The sequence below is a fragment of the Myxine glutinosa genome, chromosome 12, assembly GCF_964187855.1.
Source record: "Myxine glutinosa chromosome 12, kmMyxGlut1.1, whole genome shotgun sequence".
NCBI lineage: Eukaryota > Metazoa > Chordata > Myxini > Myxiniformes > Myxinidae > Myxine > Myxine glutinosa.
The window spans coordinates 84,012,534-84,025,493 of NC_136272.1; the positions used below are offsets into that span (position 1 = coordinate 84,012,534).

The window sequence follows — 12,960 nt, forward strand, 5'->3', positions numbered from 1 at the left end:
TGGTGGACGTTAAAGATTCCACGGTATCCTTTGTGAAGAGTCGGTGAACTATCTCCGGCACCATGAACAAATGACAAATTCCTGGCCTAACTTTACTCGAACGTCAGACCTGGCCAGCCTGTTCGTGAACGACTTGGGCCAAGCTTCCCCCGGCCATCCTGACAATAACATGGGAATAATAGTTTGCCATAAAAGAAGATCTCATCTGATAGCACACATTGGAAGTCGTATCGTGGACTTAAGGTAATTCCTGCTTTGTACTTACACTGGAAAGGCAATGGCGAACCAACTTGTATAAAACATTACTACAAAGTTGTCGGGATAGTGGAATTGTAGGAAGAACATTGGACTGCTATCCGATTGTTTGTGAGTGCAGATTCAACTATTAAGGAGTTGGATTATCAGTCACCCAACTGGCTCACTAAACACCTCTGGGGCAGGCACTGGCATCACTAGAGGGGTGCGGGGGGTGCGGACCGCACCGGGTGACACTATCAGAGGGGGTGACACCAAATTTTAGCAGAAATTTATTAATGTTTATAAAAATATCCCTGTAGTTAGTTATAACAACAAAAACATTTTCCGTAAGCCCAGCTTACATGTATCAATATACCTACAAGGCTAAAACTCTATGCTAATTTACTTTTTGAACCTTCTAATGCGCTCCGGTCAGAGCGGTCATTATTACCCAATTACAATGACGCTTCGAATCACGTGGTTTCGTCTGCACTCAATCCATGCACGTGCGGTTTTCGTTGCCGCTGGTGTTTTTATAGTCCTGCTTTTGTCAAATTTTCTGGTGTTTTAGCTAAAATATTGTGGTAATTAGTATTTGTGAACCTATATTGGTTCACGAGTTATCAAACAGAGTGACCACTATATTCGGTGTGTGTGTGTGTGTGTGTGTGTGTGTGTGTGTGTGTGTGTGTGTGTGTGTGTGTGTGTGTGTGTGTGTGTGTGTGTGTGTGTGTGTGTGTGTGTGTGTGTGTGTGTGTGTGTGTGTGTGTGTGTGTGTGTGTGTGTGTCCGTGTCCGCAGCATAACTACCCGATGATATCATCCGATCCTGATGAAACTTGGGTGGGAGGTTGATATCATGATCTAGTTGTGTCCTGCCGAGAGTGGGCATATTGCGCCCATTGTGGGCGGAGCCACGCCCCAAAAAGATGTCTTTTTAGGGGGTAATCGAGTTCAAGCTACATCTTCTCCGAGGGAGTTGGTGGAATCTGACAGGGGTTTTGGTATTTGGTTAGGCCAATGTCACGTGTCTAGTCCCACGGAGCTCGGTTTTTCATTTTTGGTCCAAGGTCACAAGGTCACGAAAATTAGAAAAGTCGATTTTTGATGGTTTTATTACATTGTTCGCTTCCTGATGGGGTGAAATGTCGTACATGATCTTATATTATCACATACATCATGAAATACAAGTTTCCCAACAAATTTCAGAATCTTCGACCTTTGACCTTTGAAGGTCACAAAGATCAAATTTTCGAAGTTGTTGGAATCGAACCGAATTTTCGGTATTGTGTAGCTAACTAACCTCATAACTGATTATACATTATTTTCTATCTCATTTCAAGGTCAGTAACCTTCGTTTTGATATTTCAAGGTCACAAAGGTCAAATTTTCAAAGTTGTCGGAATCGAACCGAATTTTCTAAATCGAACCGAAGAATACCGCTCGCTCGTGAACCATCGTCGTCTCCTGACTTGTCAATAACTTTTTTGAGAATGAAGTAGTAATTAACGGAAAAGAAGGAGTAATAAGAAGGTGTAATTTAAATTTTGCGAGTTGTTTATGTCACTACTATTGCCATTACATTCAGTGATATACGGGGACTTACGATTTAGGTGTAACATTAGTACAAAAACATTACTAAGGATTCTGTATGGTCTGGTACGGGAGGAGGTCCATGGGGGTGGGGGGTGGGGGGATGACACCATGAGTTACCGCACTGGGTGACACCAACCGTAGTGATGCCACTGGGGGCAGGGCTAATCCTGCTCCCTGTTGAGGTGGTTAGTTCACATTTCCTGGTTTACTTTACCTGCTCCGACATGGCAGTGCAGCTTTGGATGGGTATTAAAGTGCTGCTTGCACTTTGTTGCTTGCACTTGCACATAAGTGAGTATGAGCTGGTTTAGCAGCATTTGCCCTTTTACCAAAGAATGGGACAGATCACGTGAGAATGTAGATCCATTGACCTGACTGTGCTTATGGGTGTGACCGACATTGAAGTTGAACACTCCCTTGTTAAACCAGTATATGCTCAACGTTTATGGGGTGAAAATACTTTTGTAATTACAGATTTTGAAAAATTGCTCATGCTCATGTGATGTTGATTTTGAAAAATTAATAAAAACCCAGCTTGTGATTATTATTGCTCATGTAATGTTGAGTACCGTGTATTAATAAAACTTTTATTTTTGTTTTTGAAACATTAATTAAAACCCAGCTTGTGATTATTGCCCTCGCCAGAGGAGAGGGTATTGCATTGGAGTCTGTTTGTTTGTCTTTGTCCGCACAGAATAAATGATTGTCTCTGCAACCGTTGGTTGAAACCAAAAGTTGAAACCAGGGGACCAAAAAAACAACAACAACCACGGTTCCCGAAAAAGGCCAACCCCCGCTTTGCAGGGAAAAATGGCCTCTAAAGGTTTTTTTTTCTTTTTCTGCAACCGTTGGTCCTATTGACAGGAAATTTTTACCAAAGGTGCAACTCTACCTGTAGAATTTTTTAAATGATAGTTATGACGTCATAGGTCACGTGGTTCGGCCGCCATCTTGGAAAAATCGAAAAACTGCACCTCGATATCTCAAAGTGCTGAATAGAAAAAATTGAGACATGGCTCATTGGAAAGAACTCTCCATGGGGAATAAAATATGTTGATGTCATAGCTGCATCCATTATAATGATGTCATTCGACAAGTACAAAACTTTATCCGATCAAGATGAAATTTCTTTAGCATAATCTAGGAATAATTAGTTTAGAAAAAAAATAATGATGACGTCATTGGTCACGTGGTTCGGCCGCCATATTTGTTTTAACACAAAAGCCTGAAAACCCACTGAAAATACATCCTGGCAAGGGTTTGCAATCTCTGATTGCTCTTTTTCTTGTTGCTCATGTAATGAGTACCATGTATGAATAAAACTTTTATTTTTTATTTTTGAAAAAATAATAAAAACCCAGCTTATGATTATTATTACCCTCGCCTGGGGAGAGGGTCTTGCATTTGAGTCAGTTTGTTTTTTTTGTTTTTTTTGTTTGTTTGGTTTTTACTTGTTTGTCTGTTTGTTTGTCCGCACATAATAAATTTGATTTTCTCTGCAACCGTTGGTCCTATTGACAGGAAATTTTCACCATAGGAGCAACTCCACCTGTAGAATTTTGTAATGATAATTATGTCGTCATAGGTCATGTAGTTTGGCCGCCATCTTGGAAAACCCGAAAAAAAAATTGCACCACTGCATAGAAAAAAATTGACATATGGCTCATTGTAAGGAACTCCACATGTGGCATAACATCTGTTAATGATTGTCATAGGTGCCTCCATTATGATGTCATAAGTCGACAAGTACAAAACTTCATCGGATCAAGATGAAATTGCTCGAGCATTATCTAGGGATAAATTGGTGGAGAAAAAAAATGTCATCGGTCATGTGGTTCGGCCGCCGTATTTGTTTCAACACAAAAGCCTTAAAACCACTGAAAACACATCCTGGCGAGGGTCTGCAATCTCCGATTGCTCTTTCTTGTTGCTCATGTAATGTTGAGTACCGTGTATAAATAAAACTTTTATTTTGTTTCGAATTTGATCTGATTATTTTTTCTTTGCAGATAAAATCTTTGCAAATCTTTCCTCTTCTCCAATGGCTTGATCTCTGATCATCAATTTGGTTTCAGACCAGGTCACTCTACTCTAGACATGCTGCTTCTGCTGTCTCAACAATGGATGGAGGTCCTCAATGCCAAACAGGAAATTAGAGCTGTATCCCTCGACATATCACGTGCCTTCGATACGGTCTGGCACCCCGCTCTGCTCACCAAACTCTCCTCCTTTGGTATCCATGGAAATCTCCACGCATGGCTGGCGGACTTCCTCTCTAGTCGTAGTCAACGTGTGGCCCTGAATGGGTTTCTCTCATCTCCTCTTCCTGTTCAGCCTGGAGTTCCCCAAGGCAGTGTTCTGGGCCCTGTGCTTTTTCTGGTCTTCATCAATGATCTCTCTGACTCTCTTGAAAATCCTCTCTATCTCTTTGCTGATGACTCCACTCTCTGCCGCTCCATTCCTCATCCCTCAGATCGGCAGTCTGCAGCCTCCTCACTCTCTGCAGACCTGGACAAAATCACAGACTGGGCAAACAAGTGGAACATGTCTTTCAATCCTGACAAATCTCACACTCTTACGATGTCTCTCCGAAAAGACCGACTGGACAACCCTCCCATCTACTTTCTGAATAATCCTCTCCAAGAAGTTCTGTCACTCAAGCTTTTGGGTCTCACTATCTGCCATGATCTTTCTTGGGAAAACCACATTTCAAATCTGGCCTCCAAAGCCAGTCGCCGACTGGGCATCCTCCGTCATGCGAAGTCCTTCCTTGGCACACCTGAGCTCCTCACCACATACAGGGCTTTCATCCACAGCTCAATGGAGTACTGCTCTCCCCTCTGGGCTGGTGCTCCTGCCTCACACCAAGCTCGTCTTCACGCTGTTGAAACCAAAGCGTTCAGAATCATTGGAATCTCCCGCGATGACGCTATCTCCGAGGGCCTTTCACTTACTCACCGCAGGCAGGTTGGTGGTCTTTCCGTCTTCTACCGACTCCTCTCCGGCCTTGCTCCCCCAGCTCTCTCTGGGCTCTGTCCCCCAAATATTCCTACAGGTCGCACAAGATCTGCCTGCAACCCTCTTATGGTTAAACTGCCAAAATCAAGACTCTCTGCTCACCTTCACTCCTTCATTCCTCTTTTCTCCCGCCTCTGGAACAAACTCCCCCACTCTCTTCAATCCCACTCCTCCCTCCAGGTCTTTAAAACAGCTGTTCACCACCATCTCTTATCTTCCCCAATCCAAAACCTTGATCTTTTCTACCCCCGCTAATTTCACCCCAAATCCACTTTTTTGAGGTGACTTTTGTCTTCTTTCCTGGAAGTCCTTGGTGTCCTTGCGTTTTATACCTATCCTGCCTCCCCCCAGGCCCTCTCCCTCCCACACATCTCCCGATGTCCCTGCTCTCAAATATTGTGTTTGTGTGCTTCCTCCCCTTCTCTCCCCATCTTGTCGACCGCTCCCCTTTTTATATACTTTGTTTGCTTGTTTGTTTGATTTGTTTGTTTGATAAATGTTAGCTCTTTCACGAGCCTCGACTCTGTATCCAAAAAAAAAAGAAAAAAAAAGCCTCTTATGGAAGAGCTTGCACGTTCAATATTAAAATGTAAGCTAAATAAAACAGCACAACATGACAAAAGCTAGAGGCTGTTCTTTCACATTCTTCCTTCCAGTGGTTCAAGCAGGCAATGTATGACCTACAACCTCAATTCATCTCCCCATCCTGACCCATGATTCAATTACCCTGATTAACTCTTCTTACCACAACCCTCTTACTTGCTGGTGTCTGTGCTTCCTTTATTCTCTTTCTTTCTTTTCTTTCTCTCTTTTCCTGTTTGTTTATCCCCTTACCAGTTGTGCCCAATTGTTGTCTCGCTACCCCACTGTCAATTTTGCCTTGTTCTTCCATGAGCCTCTCTCAGAGAGACTGAGAAACACACAAAGACAAAAAAAAAGAAGCAGTTAAGTAGGCCAAAGTCTTCGTGTTATTGTTTTGACGCTGCCCACGTCTGCCCTCTGTCAGACTTGTGAGGGTACTGACATCCTTGGGTCCAAGCTTGGCCGGACCACTAAAGTGAGGAGAGGAATACACGGCTGTCATGTTGGAGAAAATTGAATTCCTTGTCACTTGCCTGCAGGTCACAATTCCAAACCAATCGTCACGAAACTTCAAGTTGTAGAGGTCGTCACAATTGAGAAGCCTATTGATTTTGAGGTCAAAGGTCACCTGGAGGTCAAATTTCTAAAATCGCCATTTTTAATCTGATTGACTTGAAAATTGAACAGCATTTCCACATTGAGTCACTGAATTGGGAAATCAACTATGAGGTCGAAAGGTCAACTCGAGGTCAAAGTTCTAAAATCATTCTTCATCTGACAAATTATCTGACTGACTGATTATCTGACAAAGTATTGACATGGGCATTGAGGAAGTTAGGAGTGGAGGAATGGTTGATCAGAGTAGTGATGGCAATGTACAAAAGAGCACGCACAGCTGTAAGGACGAAGGACGGGAACAGTGGTGAGTTTGAGGTGAAGGTGGGAGTGCATCAGGGGTCGGTACTAAGTCCACTACTATTTGTAGCTGTGATGGAGGTGCTGGCTCAGAACGTAAAGGAGGGTTTACTGTGGGAGTTGTTGTATGCAGATGATCTGGTGTTGATTGCGGAAAGTATGGATGGACTGAAGGAAAAGATGAACAAGTGGAAGGAATGTATGGAGACAAAAGGTCTGAAGGTGAATATCGGAAAGACAAAGGTGATGGCAAGTGGTAAAGCATGTGGTGAGGTGGAAAGAACTGGGAAGTGGCCGTGTGCTGTGTGCAGGAAGGGTGTCGGAGTGAACTCCATTCAGTGTACAATGTGCGCTGAGTGGGTTCATCAAAAATGTAGTGGTCTGAGAGGGTCATTAACCAGTGTGGCAGCTACATTCAAATGTAAGGTGTGCGCAGAGGGAGCTGCAGATGGAGGAAATGTTGAGTTGGATCTTGGAGATGGCGTGAAGCTGGAAGGTGTGAAAACATTTTGCTACCTCGGAGACATGCTGAATGGAGAAGGTGGATCAGACTCGGCAACGGTTGCTCGAGTGAGATGTGCACGGAAGAAGTTTCGGGAACTGAGTGGCATGCTGATGAGGAGAGTGTCGCTGAAGCTGAAGGGAAAGGTGTATGCTACATGTGTGAGAAGTGTTATGATTTATGGGAGCGAGACATGGGTAATGAACGTAGAGCAGCAACGAAGGCTGGAAAGGGTGGAAATGCGAATGGTTCGATGGATGTGCGGAGTATCGTTGAGAGAGAGGAGGACAAATGATGAATTGCGAAAGATGATGGGAATATTGCCTGTGATTGATGCTGTGAAGAGGAACAGGTTGAGATGGTTTGGTCATGTATTGAGGAAGGATGAAAGTGACTGGTTGAGAAGAGTGATGGAAGTTAATGTAGAAGGAAGTAGAGGACGGGGAAGACCGAGAAAGACTTGGCTAAAGATGGTGGAAGAAGAAATGCGGGCAAGGGGGTTAACAAGGAGAGATGCAGAAAATAGGGCAAAATGGAGAAGATTGTCATGGGGACCGCAAGGCTAACCCCCGCTCTAGCAGGGAAAATTGCCTTAAAATGCATGTTGTTGTTGTTGACAAATTATCCATTTTCATCCTATGAACCTGTCGGTCGCTGAATTAACGCCAGGGGGGTTGACTCAGCCTGTCATCCTTCCGAGGTCGGCTAATTGAGTACCAGTTCACTGGTAATTCCCTGCTTGTCGTAAAAGGCGACAAAAAGGGTTGGCGGCAGGAAGGGCATCCGGCCGTAAAACATTGCTTCAAAAAGGGGACCGAAAAACAACAACAACCACGGTCCCCGAAAAAGGCCAACCCCTGCTTTGCGGGGAAAAATGGCCTCTAAAGGTGGTTATTTTTTTATTTATCCTATGAACCTGAAAATTAAACGGCATTTGCATAGTGCATCACTGGATTGGGAAACCAAGTAATTTTGAGGTCAAAGGTCCAAGGTGAAGTCAAGGTCAAACTTCTAAAATCTTCAGTTTTAATTTTAATGAAATGGACAATTTGATGTCAACTTTTTTCTGGAGGGAAGGGGGGGGGGGGTGGATTCTGCAAGTATTGTGCTCTGCACGTTGTCTTTTGTGTTATTGCCTTCTCGATGAAATATCTCAAGTCATGCATGGTTTTTGTAAAATTACACTTTTCTGCAAAGGCAAACGAGAGTGAAGTCAAACGAGAGTTCAAGACCGAACTCTCTTATCTGTCTCCCTCTTCCAAATCCTGGTGGCGTCTGGTCAAATCTGTTTCTGGTGTTTGTTCCCCCTCCATCCCCTCCCTCACCTCAAACGGCTTAACGGCTGACTCCGCACGTGAAAAAGCTGAATGCCTCAACTCTGTGTTTGCCTCTAAATCTTGTGTCCCAAACCCATCCCTCTCTGTACCCACCGTACCCAGTCGTACCCAGCTGCTCCTGGACTCTGTGTCCTTTCCTCCTGACAAGGTGGAAAAGTTTCTGTCAACCCTCGACTCTGACTCTGCAACTGGTCCTGACGGCATCAGCCCACGGGTCCTAAAATCATGTGCTTCCGCTCTTTCACTCCCTCTTTCTGTTCTCTTCACCCTCTCTTTTGCTCAAGGTCATCTGCCATCTGCTTGGAAATCAGCCAACATCACCGCTTTGCACAAAAAAGGTGCAAAAACAGATCCCAGCAACTACAGACCAATCAGCCTTCTCCCAATTATCAGCAAAGTCATGGAATCCATCATTGCTTCAGATATGAAATCTTTCCTCTTCTCCAATGGCTTGATCTCTGATCATCAATTTGGTTTCAGACCTGGTCACTCTACTCTGGACATGCTGCTTCTGCTTTCTCAACAATGGATGGAGGTCCTCAACGCCAAACAGGAAATTAGAGCCGTCTCCCTTGACATTTCACGTGCCTTCGATACGGTCTGGCACCCTGCTCTGCTCACCAAACTCTCCTCCTTTGGTATCCATGGAAATCTCCACGCATGGCTGGCGGACTTCCTCTCTGGTCGTAGTCAACGTGTGGCCCTGAATGGGTTTCTCTCATCTCCTCTACCTGTTCAGGCTGGAGTTCCCCAAGGTAGTGTTCTGGGCCCTGTGCTTTTTCTGGTCTTCATCAATGATCTGTCTGTCTGTCTGACTCTCTTGAAAATCCTCTCTATCTCTTTGCTGACGACTCTACTCTCTGTCGCTCCATTCCTCATCCCTCAGATCGGCAGTCTGCAGCCTCCTCACTCTCTGCAGACCTGGACAAAATCACAGACTGGGCAAACAAATGGAACATGTCTTTCAATCCTGATAAATCTCACACTCTTACGATGTCTCTCTGAAAAGACCGACTGGAAAACCCTCCCATCCACTTTCTGAATAATCCTCTCCAAGAAGTTCTGTCACTCAAGCTTTTGGGTCTCACTATTTGCCATGATCTTTCCTGGGAAAACCACATTTCAAATCTGGCCTCCAAAGCCAGTCGCCGACTGGGCATCCTCCGTCGTGCGAAGTCCTTCCTTGGCACACCTGAGCTCCTCACCACATACAAGGCTTTCATCCACAGCTCTATGGAATACTGCTCTCCCCTCTGGTCTGGTGCTCCTGCCTCACACCTAGCCCGTCTTCACGCTGTTGAAACCAAAGCGTTCAGAATCATTGGAATCTCCCGCGATGAAGCTAACTCCAAGGGCCTTTCACTCACTCACCGCAGGCAGGTTGGTGGTCTTTCCGTCTTCTACCGACTCCTCTCTGGCCTTGCCCCCCCAGCCCTCTCTGGGCTCTGTCCCCCAAATATTCCTACAGGTCGCACAAGATCTGCCTGCAACCCTCTTATGGTTAAACTGCCAAAATCAAGACTTTCTGCTCACCTTCACTCCTTCATTCCTCTTTTCTCCCGCCTCTGGAACAAACTTCCTCACTCTCTTCAATCCCACTCCACCCTCCAGGTCTTTAAAACAGCTGTTCACCACCATCTCTTATCCTCCCCCATCCAAAACCTTGATCTTTTCTACCCCCGCTAATTTTGGTCCCCTTGTGTTTTATACTTCTCCCACCCCCCCCCCCCCCCCCTTCCCACGCCTCCTGCCCCCAAGCCCTCTCCCTCCCACACTTCTCCCTGCTCTCAAATGTTGTGGTTGTGTGCTTCCCCTTCTCTCCCCATCTTGTCTTCCGCTCCCTCTTTTTGTATATTTTGTTTGTCTGGTTGATTTGTTTGTGAAATAAATGTTAGCTCTTTCACGAGCCTCGATTTAGTATACAAAAAAAAAAAAAAAAAAAAAAGTCGATGCCGCCTCATCACAAAGCCACACGATTCCCACCTAAAGCAAGGTTGAAAGATGGCAAAACGTTCCACCAGGAATGACCCCTGGGGCATGAACCAGAAGTCAAATCCAAACAAATGGTGGAATATTTCTTGTGTGCTCAAATGATTATTGGATATACAAAATTTCATTTTAAATGTGCCAATAATTGCATTTTTTGGCATTTGTCCTTTTGACAGTCGTGCATGGTTTTTGGGTTGGCGGCAGGAAGGGCATCCGGCCGTAAAACATTGCTTCAAAAAGGGGACCAAAAAAACAACAACAACCACGGTCCCCGAAAAAGGCCAACCCCCGCTTTGCGGGGAAAAATGGCCTCTAAAGGTGGTTTTTTGTCCTTTTGACGCCTCCCCAGGAGCCGGGGCCAAAAATGACATTGCGCTCGCACCTTATTGTCATGCCATAGACAGAGAAGAATCACATGTACCAAGTTTGGTGAATTTATGCACAACTGTTTAGGAGGAGATTAGAATATCTCCCCTTTTTAAAAAGTGTGGCGATAATGATGCAGGAACCGGCAGCATGGAAGCTCTTGGTAATCATTGTTTAAAAGTTTTGTTTTATTTATTTTAAAATCCCCATACGAGTGGAGCATTCAAGGAAATACAAGAAACTTTGACAGGAGGGGAGGCCTTTTGGTCCATCGCTCGGCTTTTTTATTTTATTTTTTCACAGCTGCTATTAATATAGTAATATGATTACAGACAGATCCAAAACGGCACATGCACCATATATAAGCCTACTATGTATGATTGTATGTCCAGGAGTGCAAATACAACAGGCAGCTTGCTCCAAGTACATTTCGAGCATTGGAACGCTGTCAACCGCCCAGGTGAAGATATTTGACACCATTTGTCCTTGTACATGCGTTTTGGTTTGCTGTACACAGGACAAAGAACGTTCGACGAGCAGCCTCGGATCGATGTTAACGCAAACGCCACAGGGAAAGGACAATTCAAAATGCAACAAAGAGTACAATTGATACAAGATCGTAAATGCGGAAACGGTTCATCCAGAGCAAGAAGAGCAATAGTTGTATTTAATTTGTCGTATTAAACCTTCAAATTTCAATCAAACGTAAACTGTTCAGCCTGATGAAGGTTTGTGCTCTACCAAGTGCTGCAAAACAAGACGATTTAGACAAATGGTTTGTGGAACATTTGTTTGTGATATGGAGGAGTTTGTATGTGTATGCATCTACCTATAACAGCATTAGACATTAACTCCAGCACAGAGAGTTAAGATAACCCAAAAGCGTTACTACAGTGATGTCGGTAGTGCAGTTTTCCTGCCACCGTCTTGTACATACATTGTTCGAAGCTTGTGTTGTTGCTCAGCATCTTCATCAAATGTAAGGCCCATATCTTCCCCGTCAAGCTGTAGGACCAGGATGAAAGATCGTGGATGAGTGGAACGTCAAATGGAACAGGTTATTCCTAAGTTTCTCAAATTGAGCTTAGATTTTTATTCTGATTTTTCTCTGGAAGAGATCTTCTTCTTCTTCTTTTTTTGTGTGCATGCCAATCTGAAAACACCCACGTGCCTATCCGACTACCAGACCCTCACTATACTCTCTATTCGTCTTTGTCCTTCCAATTATTAAATCCTTGTTATTAGTCCCCTACCGGTTTCACCAAAGGGGACTATAGGTTTGCTCTCTCTCCACCTGTCTGTCCGTCCCACCTGTGGTTTTCCAGCCTTTTTGCCGTTACCCTTTAACATATTCACCTGAAACTTGGGACATGGTTTTATTATGGTAACTTACAGTACAAGTTTGAGTTTCAGGACGTTTCACCAACTTTTCACCGAGTTATGGCCTTTTCTGACTTATAAAATATCACGTATTATATATATATATATATTTTTGTTGTTGTATACTGAATCGAGGCTCGTGAAAGAGCTAACATTTATTTCACAAACAAATCAACCAGACAAACAAAATATACAAAAAGAGGGAGCGGAAGACAAGATGGGGAGAGAAGGGGAAGCACACAACCACAACATTTGAGAGTAGGGAGAAGTGTGGGAGGGAGAGGGCTTGGGGGCAAGTATATGGGTCAGTTTTCCAGATTTTTCACCTGTAACTGTTTTTGCCGTTACCCTTTAACATAGGATTAGCCCATTAACAGAAACTGCAACTTATTCTGCAGCTTTGCAATCCTAAAATAATTTGTCCTACTGTGTATGGCTCACGATTGCTAAATGCTTGGAGCAAAAACATTCATTGGGACCGGTAGGGGGACATGTATTGGAAAGCCATATTGTCCCTCTTGTTATGTTACATTCTCTACATCCCTCCCAAACATCATCGTTGATTTCATTGAAATGAAGCAGGTGAATGTTCCGAGCTGCTTACTGCCTCGAGCTCATGTGATGAGTAGAACCTCGGCAGGATCAACCATCGTGCGGGAATGGTGAGGATGAGCACCAAAGGAAATGCAATTGCAGCTGGGGAGAAACTCATGCCCGTCAAGATGGCCACGAACAAAGCCTGCGCCACCGTGAACATGTGCATCCTGATGGTCTTCACCTGTAACAGGTACAACCAAGGAACGAATTAAGATCTTATTGGACGAAGCGATCATGAAAAAAAAACATTTCCGTTTCAGATCAATTTTGCCCTAAAATTATTTTAACCGTAAAAATCTGTTGTTACCTTCGCAAAAGCGGAAGGTTATGTTTTGATCGCTGTGTATTTATTTGTATGTCTGTGTGTGTGTGTGTTAATCGCATAACTCAAAAAGTATTCAACCGAATTGCATGAAATTTGGTGGGATGATTGGTTATTATA

The 12,960-nt window shown here is 44.1% G+C and overlaps 1 protein-coding gene across 4 annotated transcripts in view; it reads right to left on the bottom strand.

The window, feature by feature from the left end:
- Positions 1 to 10,806: 10,806 nt before the first annotated feature.
- Positions 10,807 to 12,960, bottom strand: part of LOC137415002 (band 3 anion transport protein-like) — a 39,199-nt gene continuing 37,045 nt past the window's right edge. For all 4 annotated transcript variants that reach the window (XM_078766059.1, XM_078766058.1, XM_068100555.2 and 1 more), the window contains 2 exons: positions 12,526 to 12,699; positions 10,807 to 11,546 (listed from right to left, as the gene is read on the bottom strand). In XM_078766059.1, the coding sequence (XP_078622185.1) occupies positions 11,430 to 11,546; positions 12,526 to 12,699 (291 nt within the window). In that variant the 3' untranslated portion in view covers positions 10,807 to 11,429. The remainder of the gene's footprint in view (positions 11,547 to 12,525; positions 12,700 to 12,960) is intronic.